Source organism: Schistocerca serialis, chromosome 1, assembly GCF_023864345.2.
Source record: "Schistocerca serialis cubense isolate TAMUIC-IGC-003099 chromosome 1, iqSchSeri2.2, whole genome shotgun sequence".
Classification (NCBI taxonomy): Eukaryota; Metazoa; Arthropoda; class Insecta; order Orthoptera; family Acrididae; genus Schistocerca; species Schistocerca serialis.
In genome coordinates, this window is record NC_064638.1 from 961,922,764 (window position 1) to 961,944,443 (window position 21,680).

A 21,680-nucleotide genomic window follows, 5' to 3' on the forward strand; every position below is an offset into this window, starting at 1 on the left:
TCTTAGCCCGGACCCGCAGGGGGTACAGTGATCATCTGAGGGAACGGAAGAATGAGCAGGATGAGGATCAAAGTCTGCAGCTTTGGCAGCAGCGTAAGCAGCCTTGTTGCTTGTCAGATCATGACTAACATCACAGAAGCTCCGTCAACAGTAAGCAAGTGGAAGCTTTCCTGGACTCACTGCACTAAGGGATGGATGGGGTACAGGCTCTGAATAGCACAGAGAATTGTAGCAAATACAGAGGGTTTGTGCTAGTAGTTATATTCTCAAGGGGGGTTTTATAATTTCGCAAAATAACAAGATTTGAGTATCCAGAGTTCTTATTTAGTATGGATAACGATTTACTGGAAACTGCATCATCCATTCCACCTGTCAGAACACTGACCTTCCTATATGCACCTTCCATTACAACCACAGCCTCTTTGAGAGGCATACTTGCAGTCTCCAGTTTCTTGATACTGTTAAGAAGACAGTTGAAGTACTTGCTATATACAAAACTGAACTCACTTTGGCTGTTGAATGCTGACAACAATTCACTTCCAGACACTGCAGAATCAGAAGAGGAGTTCTCCACCACTGACTTCACAGCTTCAAAGTGCTTACTGTGGGAAATCATGGCTTCCATCCACGTTACCCGTCTTGTTATCACTGACTCCAGAGGCAGAGGTATATCAGATATCTGCTTCCTGTAGCATTTCAAAAAAACCACCTTTGTTGCTAATATCAGTGTACTTACTTCTGGGAATTTCTGTCTAACTGTCTGACACTCATTTCAACGTAAGGGCTGTACATGAAACATGCACTAAGTTTGGATGTAATACATTAAGCGATTTCCCTGCTTTCAACAGCTGCATCTGTATACATTAATAGGAACACCTCTTTTATGCCACCTGCCGAAAGTAGCTCAATTCAACATGAATCAATCTAACAGTTGTTGAGCTATTTGTTGCCTCCAAAGGTTTACAAAAAATTAAGTAAGGTTTATATGCAGTCTAAGAGTCCAACTTGCTCACAATTAGATTAGAAATGAAATGGCCTACATCATCAGTCATCTGGTCAGCAGAAATACATATACCTGATTTGCCAATGTCAGCCCTAAATTTCTCTCATATGACAACACAGTAAGAATCCAGGTAATTCTTCCAGACAGTGGTTTCGCCAGGAATGTTGCTGTTGTAGTATTTCTGTAAGAAATCTTTAAATTCAAGTACATGAAATTTGCTCTGGGGTATGTTCCTTGCAAGCAATATAAAAACATAGTTCTTTGTAAAATTCACTATCAGATGACGTCGGCTGTCCATGCAACTGTGCAAGTACTATTTGCTTCTTTGAAGGAACCCATTGTTTATTCCTAATATGTAAATTGCTTCATAAATGATGTTCAATTTGATATTTGATCGTCCATCCTATATGTTTACCACAGGTCTGTCAGAGGACTATTTTACCATCAGTGGTTAAAACGATGTCAATAGAAATCCACATTTTCAGCTTTGACAACGAAGACGTAACCTGTGCCATGGTTAACTTAAATGCAACTGACTGTTACACACTGAAGCGTTTGAGAACAAGGAAGTAAAGCATTTAAAATGAGATAGTTGTCCACATCAAACTTGTGCAGTTTAGCTTTGAGTGTAACGAGATTGACAACAGTATGAGAAATGGAACAATGAAAATAAGTTTTTCCCCCTTTCTTGCTACTTAACTAAAACATGTTGAACTTACTAAAATATGTAAAATTATGTAGTGCGAAATATGTATTATACCTCAATATGTACTTTACAACTTTTGTTGACATTTTAGTTTTTCTTATAACCAACAACATAAGCAACAACATATGTAATTACATAAAATCCGGCAGAGCATTAGTTACCAATGATCAACATAAAGCAATTTGCATGCAAAACAGCAGACAAATACTCTGGACTGCTAGTGCCAAAGTGGAGAGGACTTTAGCATCCTTTGATGCTTTGCTAGAAGACAATGACAAGCTGAACATGAGTGAGCACTGATGAATGTATACCGAACACAACTGTATGTTGTTTGCTCGCGCTTGTCTACTACTGACACCGAGAGAATTCTGGTTCACTTATGCTCATTCGCTTGTGTTTGCTCCAGTGTAAACCAGACTTAAGTGAGCAATTTTTTAGTGATCTCTGCCATTCCTTTCTATTGCTTGCTACATGTTCCACTAGCATTTCATGGTAGCGAATGTAAAGGAACACGACACAACCAGCATTTCATCACACAAATGCTTGCAAACACTGAGATTGTGCATTCACTACCAAATTATCTCTCACCATTAAAAAAAGCCAAGCACTAAAGGGGAACAATATTATAGACAGGTTTTGTTCCACTTATGAAATGTCACTTAGAAGAAGAGATTAGAAATCAAGTGCTTCTGAACTTTTGCAGAAACGTCCAAGACACAGTGGATAGTGATTGAACTCCTACAAACTAAACATGACTAAATTTTCGCTCACACCTACTTACCATTAACATGATAGAATGCAGTCTGTGTTGATGTTCGTATGCTCAAAGTTAATCATGCTTAAAATACCATTGCAGTAAAGAACACATTCCCAGTATTAAAAGTCTGGAATGTAATACAGAACCGCCTCACAAATATGGTCAGGGTGCTAGCAATCTAAGTGTGGTCAAGAACTTACAGTTTATACCTGACAGACCTTATTCCAGGATAAATGGATAGTGTGTTAGCTATTTATGAGGTCCCACATTTATTTAAAAGTATACAGAACTATCTACTTAGTGACAACTTCACTTTGGACGGTGATGGTATTTCATTTGAAGGCATCCAGAAGGCATACGGCACTGATAAGAAGAACAATAAAAGCAAACAACATTAAAATGCATTGACAGTTTTGCAACTAGATTCATTCCAGAAAATGAATATGAAAAATGTCAGTTCAGATGCTTAGCCACTTTGTTGCTGCAGCTGTCAGAACTTTTATATTACTGAAAACCAACTCAGCTTTATTAGTACACATTTATTATGCTACAACTGGTTTCGTTTCTTTGAACATCTTCAGGTCCTCAACTAGTACTAGTCAACCTGAAGATGTTCAAAGAAATGAAACTGGTCTTAACATAATAACTGTGTATTAATACAGCTGAGATGGTTTACATTAATGATTAAAAAAATATTAATATAGCTGAGGTAGTTTCATCAATCATTACCATTAATGTCAGCTGTAGGATCAACATGATCAAGAACTTATATAACAGTTAAAGAATTAATGATATGGTTATAATAGAGGGAAACATTCCACGTAGGAAATATATATCTAAAAACAAAGATGATGTGACTTACCAAATGAAAGTGCTGGCAGGTCGACAGACACACAAACAAACACAAACATACACGCAAAATTCAAGCTTTCGCAATAAACTGTTGCCTCATCAGGAAAGAGGGAAGGAGAGGGAAAGACGAAAGGATGTGGGTTTTAAGGGAGAGGGTAAGGAGTCATTCCAATCCCGGGAGCGGAAAGACTTACTTTAGGGGGGAAAAAGCAAAAAAGGAAGGGTATACACTCGCGCGCGCGCGCGCACACACACACACACACACACACACACATCCATCCACACATATACAGACACAAGCAGACGTATTTAAAGACAATTGTCTTTAAATACGTCTGCTTGTGTGTGTGTGTGTGTGTGTGTGTGTGTGTGTGTGTGTGTGACATATTTAAATATGTCTGCTTGTGTCTGTATGTGTGGATGGATATGTGCGTGTGTGCGAGTGTATACCTGTCCTTTTTTCCCCCTAAGGTAAGTCTTTCCGCTCCCGGGATTGGAATGACTCCTTACCCTCTCCCTTAAAACCCACTTCCTTTCGTCTTCCCCTCTCCTTCCCTCTTTCCTGATGAGGCAACAGTTTGTTGCGAAAGCTTGAATTTTGTGTGTATGTTTGTGTTTGTTTGTGTGTCTGTCGACCTGCCAGCGCTTTTGTTCGGTAAGTCACCTCATCTTTGTTTTTATATATAATTTTTCCCACGTGGAATGTTTCCTTCTATTATATTGATATCATCTTTGTTTTTAGATATATAGTTAAAGAATTGAGATTGAAACAGCAGAGAACACATGTAGTTTTATAGAATTTATGAAAAATTTGTTTGACATTTTGAACCATCGAACATAATTTGCCTCTAATTCATAGAGGTGTGCATTACCAGAAAACATGACATGGATAGGAGGGAAGCTGAATGTGCAATTGCAGAACTTTCTTAACTGATCAGAAAGCTTTCATGATGCAGTCTGCACTCAAACACTACCATGCAAGAAACTTTCATGAGCATTACTTTTCATCAATTTCACTATTTATTCCATATGTACTTGTAAGTAGTATTCCTTTAGAAGAAGTAAACTTAGGTTGTAGAATTATGGATGCTAATCTGCTTTCACTGATTGAAAACTCAAGAAAAACAGCTAGGGAGAAACCGCAGCAAACCAGAAACCACAGCAAACCTTCAGCAAGTTAGCTGTGGGATAAACACATTCAGAGGGCAGCATTCCATATGAGCCAACTTCTGCTAATCGACAACAAACCTGCCCTCTTACAGACGCCTCACAAAGAAACAGCATTGCCAATACCGTGACACATATAGGTCAATAAGAATTGTAGTGTCACCTGGGACACCTGCTGCCTGTCACAGAAACTGTTGCAGCTGCCTGTTTTGCCGTAAGGATTGGCAATCTGTATATTACATTATCTTGGGGCGAGACCCATGATGATTTTCAATTTGGAAAAATAATAATAAATTCAAGAAATATTTTACGTTAGATTTTATTTTCAAACAAGCCTTTTACTAACTTTTACACGAGCCGCAAATTTTATATTTATTTACACTGATGGGTCTAAGTGGGCCATAATGTCAGCAGCACATTAGTTTCCCCTCTTAGTGACCTTAGGACTCAACTCCCAGCACTACTCAGGCCTTAACACACTGGAGCAGCAAGATACAACTGAAAAAAATTAATTTTTTTCATCTTCTTTGATTCCCTGAAAGCTCCACAGACCTCTCAGCAAATGTTTCCAGCAAACAAAGCAGTTCAATTTGAGATAATCTTCACACACTAAAAAGGCAAGAGAAGTAAACATTCTGATGGGTATCAGGCCATGTGAGAATTGACGAAAATCTACCAAGCTGACACAGGAGCAAGGGATATTTACAACAAAATTAACTGTCCCCTTGAGAGCTACTACCTCACTGATGAGATGAGTTGTGCATCAGTGGGAGGAGGAATGATTGGAGGTATCAATTAAGGCTTGTGAGGCTAACAATTTTGCCTTGACGTACTTCCCTCCAATCACACAGATGGGAAAAGCTGACTGTAAAGCAACTGAGAATAGAGAATCGTTCTCCAACATGCAGGTAATTCTCCAGTGGGAGGACCCACCAGTGTGCAATGCTTGCGGCATACCAGTTTCAGTGCGACATTTTCTTTATTACATGTTACATTCCGACAAGAAGGCAGAAGGTTTTCTTGATGGAAATTCATCCACTGTTTTTAACAATAATGAGACAAAGGTGCAAAAAGACCAAGGTTGTGTGTGTTCTCCTGTGCCTTGCCCAAATTACTGAGCAGTTTTTTTTTAAAGCGTCCAAGAATGGCTGGTGCATACATTTCAGTCAGTGAGCAAACCAACAAAGGTTATCAGACAGTTTTATAATTTTGTCTGCATGTCCATGTTCTTTCAATAAGCATTTTTAACTGAAACTTGAATTTTTATTTATACAATTCTGACATACAACTTCTTATAACTTAACTTGGAAAACAAGTAAAAGTTGGTTAACTGTTAACCAATTTTTACTTTATAGTAGTTGGCTCTTTCCCTGTTTTTTAATTAAGGGAAGCCTGCCGCATGTACCTGGGAAAAGCTTTAGCACTTAGCAACTAATCCTCATTTTATTTAGTACTTTATGTCAGTCGTATATTACAGTTTTGTTATGGTGTGAGGAAATGGCATGAATGTACATGTGGACAAGTATGCAGCTACCCTTTATTATTGTCCAGTTTAGTATATAGGTAACTGACGACGATGACGACAATGCCGCCACCGCCACATAATTACTAGTTTCATAAACAAGCCAACACCTCTAAAAATGTGTGAACTTCCACTCAATGCCTTATGACAATTTTCTGGGGTTACTCATCACTCAGGAAAGAAACATCAGTTCCTCGGAATCAAGCCAAGAAAATAATGTTTGGTTCAAAAATCACACCATCCCAAAATGTAATCAGTGATTTGGACAATTTCTATCAAAATGAAGCAAGGCATGGCAGCTACGTATACATCAAATGTTTATTTTGTTGGCTTTCTTCATTTTGCTTTAGGGTGCAAAAAAACAACTGGGGTCATACGTGCCCAAGTCAAAACTATAGAACACTAAGACAGATAGGAGATAAAAAATGACTGCACATCAGTCCCAAGTGACAGAGAAGACAGCTAAAAACAAGGATGTGGAGAAAGGGCTAAAAAAGACACCATACAGAAACAGAGGTCCAAAACTTAAAATTAAATGGCCTTCACGATATTGCTTTGGTGGATAAAAAGTAATACACGGTCAACAGTCTGTGCGTCATTTGTTAAAACGGCCGATAACTCAGACGGCAAACCCAAGCGGCAATGTAAATGGTTACAAAACGAGCATTCCATCAGGAAGTGGTGGACAGTTAAAACTCAGGTGCAATATGTACAAAGTGGTGGGGGAGCACCACTTATCAAATGACGATGGCTAAAAAGTCAGTGCCCAATACAGAGCCTAGTTAAAATGACCTCCTCCCGGCGGGAGAGGCAAGAAGAGGTCGTCCAAGTCCCTGGAAGAGGCTTAATAAGCCGGAGCTTATTCCCGTGAAGGCGAGAGCCATTGGCGATGCCATGGGTACACCACCTCCTGACAGATGGCAACACAGAGATCATCAGAGGGAATATAGGAACCAGTGGGCTGGCAGCAGGATCAGCAGCCTTGTTTTCTGGCAGATCTACATGGCCTGGAACCCACATAACCATTGCAGTGGCTCCACCAAAAGACTGATCAAGTGACAGTTTTCCTGGACCCGCTGCACTAAGGGATGGGCGGTGTACAGCGCACATAGACTATGAAGAGCACTGAGTGAGTATGAGCAGAGGACACAACTGAAAAGGCTGTGTCGTCCAATGTACTCCGTTGCCTGATACTGGGTGAAGAGGTCTGCTGTAAATACTGAGCAGTGTTCCAGAAGCCAATATTGAAAGACATGGGCGTCAATGACGACGGCACATCTTACCCCACGGTCAGTCCAAGAGCCATCAGTGTACACGAAGGTATTATCGCGAAGTTCCATGCGAAGGTCGTGAAACTGAAGGTGATAGAGCAAGGCTGGAGTAGTGTCCTTAGGAAGCAAAAGAAGGCCAAGGTGGTGGTGGGTTCACAGCTACAGGGAAAACTGCAGCTAACATGAAGTTAAGCCGCCGTAGCAAGTGCAAGGCAGACTCCAGGAGGTAACAAAGAAGAGGGACACACCCCATGCTGGCAATGAAGAGACTCATCGAAGAAGGTGCCACAGGATGGGTGGCCACACATGGCAGACAAACAGCATGTGTACCTGCTGAGGAGAAAGTCACAGCAGTAGGACAGTGACAGTTCAACAGCTTCCGCATACAGACTCCCAACCCGGCTAGCGTAAAAGACACCAGTGGCCAAACGGATGCCATGATGGTGGATAGTATTGAGACGGCGTAAGAGGGAGGGAGGGAGGGACATGCAGACGCATAAACAAAGCACCCATAGTCAAGTTTCAAATGGACAAGGGACCGGTACAAGACTCCGCTCAGTGAGACAGGTCCTGGAGAACTGGAATAGATGGCAAACTCATATTTTTTAAATAAATAAATAAAAAATAAAATAACGGGGGGTGGGGGAGGGGGGGGGGGGGAGCCGAAGATGTCCAGCAGGAGACAGTCCATTATAAGGTTAACGGCAACAGCAAAGAGGACAATGCTCCAGACAGAACCCTGAGACACACAGTTTTCCTGGGTAAAGGTGTCCAACAAGGCAGAACCCACACGCACCTTGAAAAGTCAGTCTTCTAAAAATTCCTGAAGGAAGTAGGGCAGGCGACCACAGAAGCCCCACAGAGTATAGAGGATACCAGTTCTCCAGCAGGTGTAAGCCTTCTCCAAATCAAAAACCATGGCCACAGTCTGGGATTTCTGCAGAAAACCATTCATGACATGGGTGGAGAAAGCAATGAGATGGTCAATTGCAGAACGTCTCACTCAAAATCCACACTGTGCATTCGTTAGTAAATCGAGCAACTCAAGCCACCATACCAGCCAGACATGAATCATACATTCCATCACCCTGCAAACGCAGCTGGTGAGAGAGATGGGGTGGTAGCTAGACGGAAGGTTTGTGTCTTCACCGGGTTTAGGTATTGTTCTGATGATGGCTTCCCGCCAAGTCCGGGAAATGTGCCCTCTGCCCAGACACAGTGGTATGTGTTAAGCAGAAAGTGCTTGCCCGCAAGAGAAAGGTGTTGTAACATCTGAATGTTGATGGCGTCTGGCCCTGGTCCAGAGGATCGGGATGAACTGAGAGCATGATCTAGCTCCCTCATTATAAAGACGGCATTGTAGCACTCACAGTTCTGTGAAGAGAACCATATCACCCAAACCTCCTCCGCTTGTTTCGATGGAGGCAGGCAGGGTGACAGTTGGAAGAGCTCGCAACTTCAGCAAGATAGCAGCCCAAGGTGTTGGAGATAGGAATAGGGTCCATGATAACATCGTCTGCTACTGTCAGGCCTGAAATTGGCAAATAGACCTTGATCCCACAGAGCTGTCAGAAGTTGGCCCACACAACAGAAGAGGGAGTGGAACTATTAGAGAACAAGTGAATGAAATCCAGTTAGCTTTTTTGCTATCACACAGAATGCGACTACACTGTGCATGCATTTGTTCTCGAGGAATGCAGTTTGCCATCGTAGCATGATGGTTAAAAATGCTGAGAGCACGTCTCCGTGCGCCAATTGCATCGCGGCACGCCTCAGTCCACCAAGAGACTGGGACACGGCGTGGCAAAGAGGAAGTGTGATGAATGGAACATTCCGCGGCAGTAAGGATAATGTTTGTGAGATATTCCACCTAGTCATCACAACTGGGGAAATCGTGTTCATCAAAGATCGATAGGGAGGAGTAAAGCTTCCAGCCGGCCTTAGTAAGCTGCCATTTTGGTATGCATGCAGGGAGGTAGGAGTCAGCAAACGGTTAGCACATGGGAAACGGTCACTCGAGTAGGCATCACAAAGAATGGACCACTCCAGATGGTGGGCAAGGTCCAAATGGGAATAGGTGTGCGAGGAGTCAGAAAGGAAAGTGGGTGCTCCAGTGTTAAGGGAGAAAAGGTTAAGTTGGTTATGAAGCTCAGCCAAGAGGGCACCTCTCTGGCAGGTCCTGGGAGAACCCCAAAGGGGATGATGGGCATTAAAGTCACCGAGTAGCAGGAATGGGGGAGGTAGCTGCCCAATAAGCTGAAGGAAATCTGACTGGGTGACATCAAATGGTGGAGGGACATAAATGGTACAGAGGAAAAAAAGTCAGGTGGGGAAACAAAAGGCGAACTGCAACAGCTTGAAGATGGGTTGACTATGAATGTCATCCTGTATGAGCAGCATGACGCCCCCATGAGATGGGATGCTGACCTCTGAAAGAAGGTCAAAACAAACTGGGAAGAAATGTGAAGGCTTAAAGCGGTCGTGAAGGCACAATTTTGTTTCCTGAAGGCAGAGTACAAGGGGACGCTGCAATGCTAAAAGCAGCTGTAAATCCTCTTTGTGGGACTGAAGGGCACGAAACATTCCATTGGAGGCGAGTCATGATGAGGAAGAGACGTACGGGCGATTTGTTTGTGAATATGGCCCCATGTCGTCTGTACAAGACTAAATAGCACAGCTGCTTAAATTTAATAATATCTAACATTACTCTGTTAATTACCAGTGAAAAATAGGTTTAACAACAAAGTAATAAAATTCTGCTGTGATACAATGTTTGCTACCAGCGTTTCATTCTAATATTACTCTATGAAATAGACTTCATCCAGCAGTATTTGCTGAGATTAATTTTAAAATTTGCTTTCTTGCCTGTTAGACATTTTGTGTTATAAAACAAATTATCAATTATTTTTGTGGCTGTATGTTTAAATGATTTATGAGCCACTGCATGCTTTTGAATAACGAATACCACTTTTTTCTTTGTAGTGATTATTGATATTGTGATTCTTCCTTTCTTCTCTTTATTCCTAAGTTATATGTTAGGTCAAAAAATTTTACGGAGATTCATGGAGGGGGTTGCAAAGGGTTCAATTTTGAGTCTATTCCAATTCCTCTTATGTTAAGTACCTTCCAGTCAACTTAGATGCAGCATAGTTTATTCATCTTGCAGGTGACGTAATTTAATGGAACAGCAAGAGAAAAAAAGTCAATAACAATTTCCCAAAATTAAGAAGTGTTTATTAACTCTCCCTTACTTTCAAAAACATATATTATATTCAGTTCTCTACAAACAAATAAAATAATACCGTAATGTAACACGTGGTCCAAAGCCAATGAATTGGGTAGAATGGTCCAAATTTTTAAGAATATGTACTTACAAAAATAATGTCTGCAAGGAGCAGGGTGAGCTTCTGAAACAGCTTAGTTCAATGGCTAGTCTAAGAATTTTAATTTTTCTGTTTGCTGTAGAGAACTGGATACAATGTGTCAAATGATTATGGACCATTAAATTAAGAAACACAATTACATAATGAAGTGATAGGTTATGCCACTCACCATGTACTCCATTTATTGCAAATACTCTCTTTCATTACTATTCAACAATAATACAAGCTTAATGTTAAAATAGTGTGTATACAAGAAGGGATGAATACTTTGCAGCAGCACCAGTAAACGCACTGTCTCTGTCCCACAGCACAAACTTCTATCATTTCCTATCCTAGTAACTGGCAAGACTGGGTAAGTATTTCACTGGGCCATTGTTTCTGCTTCTGACTCTCCCTAGTAAAATTTATACACTCTGAAAACTCTGGCACGTCTGAAAACAACAGTTATTGTGTTTGCTTTAAACCACCCACAATGAACCCTGCATGGCTAATCTCACCATAGGCCCTACCTAAATTAACACAAAAGTCACAGCAAATGCTGTATGCACATCCCGAAGTGCTCGCTACAAGCTGATGCACCTGAATGATGCTACTAATCAGGAGCGTCACATGGTCTGCTCCTTGCCACTGTGCATCACTGCGCACACGACTGTAATACATACATGAACACTTCCCGAAATAAAAGTTCATTATTTTCTTTTTAATAATGATTGCCAAACAATACCTTTTGGTATGACACCTGGATCCATGAAGGTTGCCAGCGTGAAATTGGTAATTACAAACAGTGTAATAACTCCTTGGTATGCAGGAACCCATGGAAATTGGAACAGGTAATACTTTTGGCACCTGGAAAATCAGAATAAAAGAAAATTACATCAAATAAATCCTCCCAATTTGCACAAGACAATAATTGTGATTAAATAGCGACAAACCCAATAAAATCATACATTTGCACATAAACAATTACTTCACAAATTAAGTAATTTAATGTGTCCTGTGTCACAGATTTGAAAGTTATTTTGTGGTAGTAAGAAAAGGCTATCTGAATCACGCTCTATATGACCTACATAACATAAGTGCATATACCAAAATTAAATCAAAAAATAAGAATTCAATAAGCAGTAGAAATAACCACCAGAGTTTGAGATATTCACATTCCGTGAATCATTTGTACAAATAATCGCAATCAAGTGGAACGAGTCAGTTTACATTCATATTACATGTTAATATGTAAATGTGGCTACATGCTGACCATTTACAAGAACTTTTTAATTTTTAAACACAGATGTGAATTAGTAATTCCTACTCACCATACACTACAAATTTCAGTTTTCGAAATTAACATTGCTGTCTGTCAGACTTTTATATTGTTAGGTAAGTGGTCAAAAACAAAATACTGGTGGCAGTACTGTACACCCTCTTCATGCTAAAGAAAACCTTAATGTTGAATAATATGTCATTTTTTCTTCTGCTGTTTTAATTGTGTACAACATTGTTTTCAACTATAATTGGTTATTTACAATGAACTTCAGAAGGAAATAAATATACTGAAGCAGTAGTGAAAATGACTGACTCCCTACACAGATGTCTACATGACGATCATAGGTGAGCATCAGTGTTTTAGAGCTATGAAAACTGACTTTCTTAAATAAGAGCCGCCCCAAAACACTGCTCCTATGACATTACTGAATGAAAATTTATAAAGTATGTTAACTTACTAATTTGCCTCTCCCCAAGATTTTCAGTTATTTGAAGAGCAAATATGGCTGAACTAAGATGTTTTATGAGTCAGTTATCTGCAAGAACATTTCGACCACCTACCCAACAGCTGGTATGTCCACCTTTGGCACAAACAACAGCAGTGATGCGGCATGGCATGGCATGGAATCAATGAGGCTTTGGTAGGTCATGGGAGAGAGTTGGCAGCACATCTGCACACACAAGTCACCTAACTTGCACAAATTTCCAGCAAGTGGCAAGTTGTGGGGCCAACACATCAACTGGAACTCAGCATTGTGGAACTCAGCATTGTGTTCCTCAAACCACTCCATCACACTCTTTTTGAAAAACGCCACTGCCATCAGGAAACACGTTCGTTGTGAAGGGGTGTACACTGTCTGCTACCCATGCACCATTCTACCTGGCCATCATGATGCCTTGCAAGAACTCCAATGGATCCACAGATGCCCATGTGAATGTTCCCTAGAGCACAACGGAGTCGCTGCCAGCTTTTCTCTATCTTGCAGTATGGGTGTCAAGGAGCTGTTCCCCTGGAAGCCAATGGTTTCGTACCTTCATGGCATGATGAAGAAGATATCGGGATTCATTAGACCAAGCAATACTCTGACACAGCACCTGCATCCAGTGCCAACAGTCACATGTCTATTTCACTCACAATTGCCAATGTCACGGTGTCGGCATGGGCACATGCATGGGTCGTCAGATGCAGAAGCCCATTGTTAGGATTGTTTGGTGCACTGTGTGTTCAGGCACACTTGTACTCTGCCCAGCATTAAAGTCTGATGTTAGTTCCACCTGCTCCTACAACTTTCGACATCTGTAATGAGGGATGGTTGCCCAACGCTTTGACGTCTGGATATGGTTTCACCTTCATTTTACAACGTGTTGAAGACACGCACCACAACACTACTCAAATAATCGACAAGTCATACAGTTTCCGAAATGCTAACGGCGAGCCTCCAGGCCATCATGTGAAATCCACCGCTGTCGAACTCAGATCATGCACCTTCCCTACTCTACTCCCAGAAAGTATGCTCACTGATATTACGTGCACAATGCTTGTGTCTGAGTATCAGTTATTCTTCACTGGCTGATGCCGTTTTCGTCTGGACGGGTCTGTATTGATAAACAGGTATACGGTTATAATGTTCTGACTGATCAGTGTATATCTTATAATGATGATTCATACCTTGAGACACAAGAGAACAAAAGAGGTTGCATATATGGAAGGATTATGGTGTACGATACACAGTATACATCACAAAATTACTAAAAGCCAAACAAACGCAAATGAAAATCAGAAGGGCAAATGGGGAAGCTATTCCTACACATACTCTTTTGCATGTCGTGCAATCACTAAGGGAATGTTTTGAACAAGACATCCACTCAATGAACAGAAACGTTATCTTCACTATTTATACTTCCTTAGCTTTTACAGGAAATTCCTTTGTGGTATCGATTCAATTTGATTCCAAAGTATAAAATTTAATTTAGTAACTGTAACTAATAAATCAGAAACTTTTTTCATATTAAATTACGAAATCCTATGCTGATTCACTGTGCACTGTGACGTACTTTTCTTCAAGAACTTCATTTCTTTTTGTACAATGCACTGTTTGAATGAGTGTACACCACACAACTTTCTACATTACATGCCTATCTAACAGTTTACCCTTTATCTATGTATTCATCTCCCTGCAATACTATAAAATAACTGCTGCAGAATTAAATCCTTTGTTATGCTATGCCATACACTGCAGCAATCATGTTAAGCTGTGTACATTATTATGCAAATCAAAATATAAATTAGCATTCCACTTACTATTAACAGTACAATTACAGAGGCATAGAAGTAAAAGAAAACTAAAAAATATGTGAACAGATGATTACAATTTAAGGTCTCATTGCTGACAAAGTCATTAAGATGGAGCCCAAGTTCTGACTAAGGAAGTATAAAGATGGAAGTTGGCTGTACCTCTGCGAAGGAGCCAGCCGAGTATTTGCCTTAATTAACAGAAATTGCAGAAAACCTAAATGTGTGTGACTGGCCATGGGTTTGACCTGCCCTCTTCTTGAATACAAGTCCTGTGTTTTACCACTGTGCCACATTGCTTGGTGTAAAATGCGCATCAGTTATGAAAAGGAAAGTTGCCACTCGGTATACAGTGGAGATGCTGAGTTGCAGAGAGGCACAACAAAAAAACTGTCACAATATAAGCTTTTGGCCAATAAGGCCTTCATCAAAAAAACACACACACACACACACACACACACACACACACACACACACACACACACACACACACACACACACAGGCGCTACTTCTGGCAGAAGGGTTGGAGGGGAAGAGGGGTGAAGGGAAAGGAACTGGAGAGCTTTATGAAAAGGGGTAACATTCTGAGAAGTCACCCAGAACCCCAGGTCAGGGGACACTTACCTGATGCAATGAGAAGCAAGATTGATTGTGGGGATTGCACTTAGTGAGATTTGAAAACCTGAGAGATTAAAGGTGGAAGACAGGGGTAATATGCAAGATAGAGATTACTGCTAAAACATCATGCACGAGTTAATAACACTGAAAAGTTAAGTGCATTGTATGTAATAGAGGTGGGAGATGGGCGGTGAAAGATTGACACAAGACAATGAAAGATGTAGAAAACTAGAATGGAGTGAAGAAAAGAGCAGTTACTGTGGAAAAAACCAGAGATGGAAGAAACTAACAAAAATTAAGGCAGGTGGATGGTGAGAACCAAGGATATGTTTTAGCACTAGTTCCCATCTGCAGAGCTCTGAGAAACTGGTGTCTGCAGGATCCATTACACGTGTAGTGAAACAGGCACAGAGGTCATTGCTAACATGTTATAGAGCATGATCTGCAACAGGATACTGTGTGTTGCCAGAGTACATCTTTGCCTATTCCCACTCATCCTAATTGGTAACTTGGTGGCAGCCATGCCAATGTAAAATGCCGAACAGTGTTTACATAACAGCTGGTGTATGACGTGTTGTGTCACAGGTGGCTCTCCCTTTCATAGTGTATGTTTTGCCAGTTACAGAGCTGATGTACGTAATGGTAGGAAGGTGCTTAGCGCAAGTCTTGCAGTGGGGATGGTCACAGGGGTAGGAGCAGTAAGGTATGGACATGGGTGCAAAAGGAGCATAGTATCTTATAAGGATATTACTGTTTTATACCTTATGAGCTAGTTGGTTTGTTTACTTATCTGTACCGCCCAGATCTTTTCTAGTACTGATTTCCATGCAAGTAGCTGGGTCGATTGTTTATGAATTTGCATACAACAATTCCACTGTTATTTATGAATTTGCCTATAAAAATTCGTTTACGGTTCACTACACTACAGGGCCTTCTCCCAATTGTCTTCCGCCAATTTATTTGCTAATCTGACAGTTACTTTCTTTCCTACTCTCCACTTACCTTGTTTATACATAATTCTTTCATGTTTTTCTGCATTTGTTTTTCACCCAACAGCTCTGATCGACTTTTACTGCCATCTCCTACATTAGTTTGTTTGTCAAGTAAAATAGTTTACATTTTCTCCTATGATTTTCTGTTTACCCAGTTTTTAAAATTTGGGTTCTATTTCACAATTTTACCTTTCGATTTTTTCTTCGCCAATCATTTTTTCTTATCATATAGACCACTTTACTAGCAAGAAATTCTCACCCACTCATTACCTCTTGTCAATCATTCCCTGTTCTCACAACTTTCATATGAATTTTTGTCATTTTTCCGTACTTTTCTTCAGTTTTTCTACCTTTTTTCACCCTCTGCTTCTCCTTTTTACCACTACCACCATTTCTAACACTCCAAACTGACCTCTCTTCACATGATGAATCGCATAGCATACTATATGCAGTGTCCTATGCGCCCTCCTGCCACACCTACACTAGCCCTGTAACTGGAAAAACATACTATCAAAGGGGGAGCTACCTGTGACACATCATATACCATGTCGTACACCAGCCGTTATGTAAACATTGTTCAGCCTTTTACAACTGCATGACTACCACCAAGTTTTCAGTTAGAATGAATGGGAATAGGCAGACATTTTATACTGGCAACACACAATACCCTGTCGCAGACCATGCTCTACAACATGACAGTCATGACCTTTGTGCCTATTTCACCTCACATGCCATCTGGATTCTTCCCCCAGATACCAGTTTCTCAGAACTCTGCAGGTGGGAACTAGCACTGCAACGTATCCTTGGGTCTTGCCATCAACCTGGCCTTAATTTTTTGTTAATTTCTTCCATCGCAGCATTTCTTCACATTAACTACTCCTTTCTTCACTCCGTTTTAGTTTTCTACATCTTTCATTTTCTGTGTTGCCAACTTTTAGCTGTCCCCTTCCCTCCTGTGTTACATACAAAGCAGTTAGCTTTTCACTCTTATTAACTAATGAAAGATGTTTTAGACATAATTTCTGTCTTGCATATTATCCTGTCTTCCACCTTTAAACTCTCAGGTTTTCAGATCTTGTCCAGTGTGGTCCCTAACAATCAGTCTTGCCTTTTCATCGTAGCTGGTACGTCTCCCCTGACCTGGGGGCTCTGGGTGACTTTTCCTAACTCTACCCGTTTTCCTAATACTCTCCAGTTCCTTTCCTTTCACCCCTCTTCCTTCCCCTTCAACCCCTCTGCTGGAAGGAGGAGCCTCTGGCTCCAAAAGCTTGCATAAGTAAAACCTTTTTTTGTGTGTGTTTTCCCCTACTGTGTTTGGTGACTTTTTTTATCCATCCAGTTACATTACAGAGCAAATTTTGCTGGACTCAAGCTTTTGAGAAGAGCTATATGTATTTCCAGTTCCAATTCTAATCAACATGCACTTCGAATTTTACTTATTTGCTTTTCCCTTTGCTGTATTCTTACTGGTGTATCTTGCCTTTTACAGAATAGAATGAACTGTGCTTCTGGAAGTGACAGGCGATTTACTAAGAACAGAACCGATTAACAATACTTTTGAATATTTCATTTATTGTTCCTCTAAGTGTTATTCCTGTCTCATCAGAGTGATATGGAACATCTATGCAATTACTGCAAGAAAAATTATCCCAGAAAAGAACATTCTGGAATATGGTAAGTATAATTTGTTCCCACTCCAAAGAAGATTCAGCACGAGAGCCACATAATCCATTTAATACGATATTTTGCTTCCTATCAGTTAAATATGAAGTGAACAACCTCCTCATTGTAGCATCAAAGTAATAAGTAATAAACTTTGTGTTATTCCATAAGAATGTGGTGGTCTGCATGGTCTTTAAATGCATCACCTTTTCCAAACCTTTTGAGAAAAGAGTTAACAGGGAAACTGATGGATAGTAATATCTGTCCTACTAGCTTTCTTAAAGAGAGGGCTTGCAATGGCACACTTTAGTCAGTCTGACAAGACTGTCTTTTGACAAAGAAAAATTGCAGGAGAAGTCTGATAGTCTAGCACATTCGGGACTGGCCCAGTGCCGGATTACTGAAAAGTCCAGACGGTTGGCTGTACCTCTTACTGCTGGTATAGGCTGAGCCAGACAGCTGTAACACTGTGTTTTGCGTTAAAATCTGGATTAGCAGAATCATTACATTAATAACTTTAGCTCAAAATTAGGCCAGTATCAAATTTTTATTCAACACATTTAGTTTACATACATGTACTCTACAATATTTTAATTTGGGTTAAAAAATCTCTCATGTCTTGTTTTCCAGATCATTGTTGCTTGGCATAAAAGTTGTTTCTAATTATGTGTAAATCAGTAAGTTCAGAGACATTATAATTAGCATTACACTCAGCGAAAGTGATGAATTTACTTAGGGATTCTGCGGTTTTTGCCCAGTTGACTGTCTCCTTGTCTTCCAATTCCTCAACTGAGGCACTCTCTTCGAGATTTTGTATAGGTTGAGGATTCACTATACTTCGGATAATGTCTTCAGCGGTCAACTCCTGTTAGACAGGTTTATTGCTATCCACTTTAACACATTCCACGAGTTCCTCTTCAGATACGTACTCCAAAGAACTGTTGTTTGTTACACTTCTTATAACATCCAAACCTTCAGACACTGAAGATTTTGTCCCTTCTCAACAGCCTGACGTTAAATCAAATGTAGGATCTGCAGTTGCCCAAAGTTTTCTCCAGCACCTTTTTAAAGAAACTTTTTTCAATTGCGCCCAAGACAGTGTGACAGCATAAATGGCATCTTTTACATTAAACTTTTTTTAAGTCAGTTACATCACAATTGGCATTTAATAGATTGTGAATGAATGAGCTGCTATAAAAATATTTATTTAAAATTCTGGATTATCCCTTGATCCATTGGTTGGATCAGTGATGTTACATTAGGTGAGAGAAGTGTAGCAAATGTGTTTCCAGAAAATAATTCAGTTACTGACGGATGTGCTTTACAGTCATCCGAAAGACAGATATTACTATCTGATTATTTCCTTCAAACTCATCTTTTTATTTTTCTGTTGAGTCTTGATTTGCTGAAACTGTTTCTCCAGTTACATAAAGTCTTTAAATTCCACACTATCAACAAGCCAACCATCGAAAAATTGAATTCACTTTCTGGAACACCTAAATATAGTTTAAATTCTTTTGCCTTTTCAATGATTATTGGCCGCATTGCCAGCTTTCCTTCAGAGCATAATGCACTGAACCATTTTTACAATACCCTACCTAATTGTTAAGATTTTGTCATTTTTTAAAAATTGTCTGGAAGCCAATTTTTCAGTCGTTATCAACTGAGAAGCAAATTTCATTAGTTCATCTTTTCGTTTTTATGTCATAAATGACTGACGTGCCAATATTAAGTTTATTCATCAAAATATTTCTGTTCTCACCTTTCCCCAGGTGTTTGAGGACCAAGTTTCTGGCTGATGGGAGGATGCTTCTGTGCCCCAACAATACAGATGGCTATACCATATGTACAACCACAACAGAGAGGTATCTGTTGAGAGGCCAGCCAAACAAATGGTTCCAGAAGAGAGACAGCAGCCTTTTCAGTAATTGCAGGGACTAGTCAGGATGATTGGTCTAGTCTTGTACCATCAAGGTCAAGCCCCAGCTCTCAACTGATATGCATCTACAGAATGGCAATTTAAGTTTTTATCTTTTCCAGTGTTTTTCTTGTATTACATTTCTTGAATTTTGTAGGTGTTTTTCTGTTTAAGAGATCAAGTCTCACATTTTGTATGTGTAAATTCATTCAGTCTGTAGTGCACTATTCATTTCTTCTGAAAAGCCAGCTACATAACTCGTGAATGCATCGGTGTCCATAGGTGACACATCAGGAGGGTAGCAAGTTGCATATCTCTGAGTCTGTCAGCTGTTACAGTTCACTTCTTCAGTTAGGACTGGTTAACATGGGTAAGTTTTGTGTGCTTGCTGTGTGCGGGTGCGGGAGGAGCTGGCTGCAGTTCGCAAACAGCTGAATGCAATTTTGGTTATGCAGTCACATTCAGGCTGCTGCCTCAGGGTTGGCGGTTATTTGTTTTAAGGCACTAAAACAACTGAGGTCATAAGCACCCATGTCATAACCTTGGAACACCAAGAAGTAAACGAAGTTAAAAACAAGTATACATTAAGCCCAATTGATGGAAGGAAAGACAGCCTTTTTTCAAAAAAAGTCTTGCTCTTTGAGAAAGGTCCGCAAAAAACGTGGCAGACACAGCGGAGGTCCCAAAACAAAGATTAAATATCCTTCGCCACACTGCTATGATATACAAAAAGTAAAACATGGTCGACAGCCCAAGCTTCATGCACTAAAACAGCCAATAACTCAGACGGCAAACATATGCTGGAACGTAAGCAGTTAAAAGAAATTCATTCAGTCAGGGAATGGCAAACTGTAAAAGGTTGACGACAATGAGCACAAAGTGGTGGGGGATCACCACTTAAATGGCAATGGCTAAAAAGATAGTGCCCAACACACAATCGAGCTAAAATGATCTCCCGGTGAGAGGGCCGAGAGGTGGTCAGCCAAGCCACTGGGAGAGATTTAATTCCCTGGAATTTGCTCCCATGAAGAAAAGACCAGTGGTGATGCCAAAGTGACACCACCTGCCAATAGATGGCAACATGGATATCATCCAAAGGAACAGAAGAGCTAGCAGGCCAAGGTAGGAGGACTGCAGCCTTAGCAGCAGCATTTCCTGCCAGACCCATGAACATCACACTGGCTCCCCAACAGTGAGAAAGTGGAGGCTTTCTTGGACCCATTACACTAAGGGATGAACCATGTACAGCATACAGAGGCTCTGCAGGGCACAGAGAATCAGAGCATACGACACCAATTAAAAAGCCCAAGTTGCCAGAGGTACTGGGTGGCCTGATATAGGGCAAAGAGCTCTGCTATAAATACTGGGCAGTGTTCTACAAGCTGATACTGAAAATTATATGTGGCAATGAAGAAGCACACCCCACATCACGACCAGTCTTAGAGCCATCAGTGTACATGAAGGTGCTATCAAAAGTTGAGAGAAAGTCGCACAAAAGTCGAGAAACTTACAGTGATAGATCAAATCCAGAGTAGTTTCTCTGGGAAGCGAATGAAGTCCAAGATTAACATAGGCCACTGCACAAAGGCAAGGTGGTGAAGGGTTCACACCCAGCAGAAACGTGGCAGGTAGTGTGAAGTTAAGCTGCTAGAACAGTAGCTGAGAGCAAACTCCGAGAGGTAACAGAAGACGGGCATGCCCCATACTGGCAGTCAAAGGAGTCATCGAAAAAGAGGGCATAGGATGGGTGGCCAGACATGTGAGACAACCAGCATGCATACCTGCTGAGGAGAATGTCATGCCAGTGCGACAGTGGTTGTTTGGCAGCTTCTGCAGAGAGACTCTCACTCAGGCTAATATAAAAGGCACCAGTGGCCAAACACATTCCGTGATGGTGGATTGTAATAAGATGGTGTACAATGGACAGACGTGCAGATGAATAAACAAAACATCTGTAGTCTAGTTTCAAACAGACGTGGGATTGGCATCAATGGAGGACAGTGGTCTGATCTGGTCCCCAAGAAGTACCGCTTAGGTACTTAGGAGAATGGGGAAGATGGAACAAAGGAAGAGTAGTCACCTCGGCAGGTGTTGAGTGCCAGCCTTCAATGACTTACTGCTACAGAGTGCAGAGGCTTGAGGGTCCTGTCACATGATATCTACACAGGCAACAGCATTCTCCCTGGTTCAGCCTGTGAATTCCAGGACAGAAAACCGGTAGGTGGTATGCATCAGCAAAATGGAAGACAGCCGGATGACGGTATCATGCGCTGAT

At 40.8% G+C, this 21,680-nt stretch overlaps 1 protein-coding gene across 2 annotated transcripts in view; it reads right to left on the bottom strand.

The window, feature by feature from the left end:
- The window catches only part of LOC126412862 (palmitoyltransferase ZDHHC8), a 290,461-nt gene that overhangs the window by 205,173 nt on the left and 63,608 nt on the right, over positions 1-21,680 (bottom strand). For both annotated transcript variants that reach the window (XM_050082741.1, XM_050082732.1), the window contains exon 2: positions 11,386-11,507. In XM_050082741.1, the coding sequence (XP_049938698.1) occupies positions 11,386-11,507 (122 nt within the window). The remainder of the gene's footprint in view (positions 1-11,385; positions 11,508-21,680) is intronic.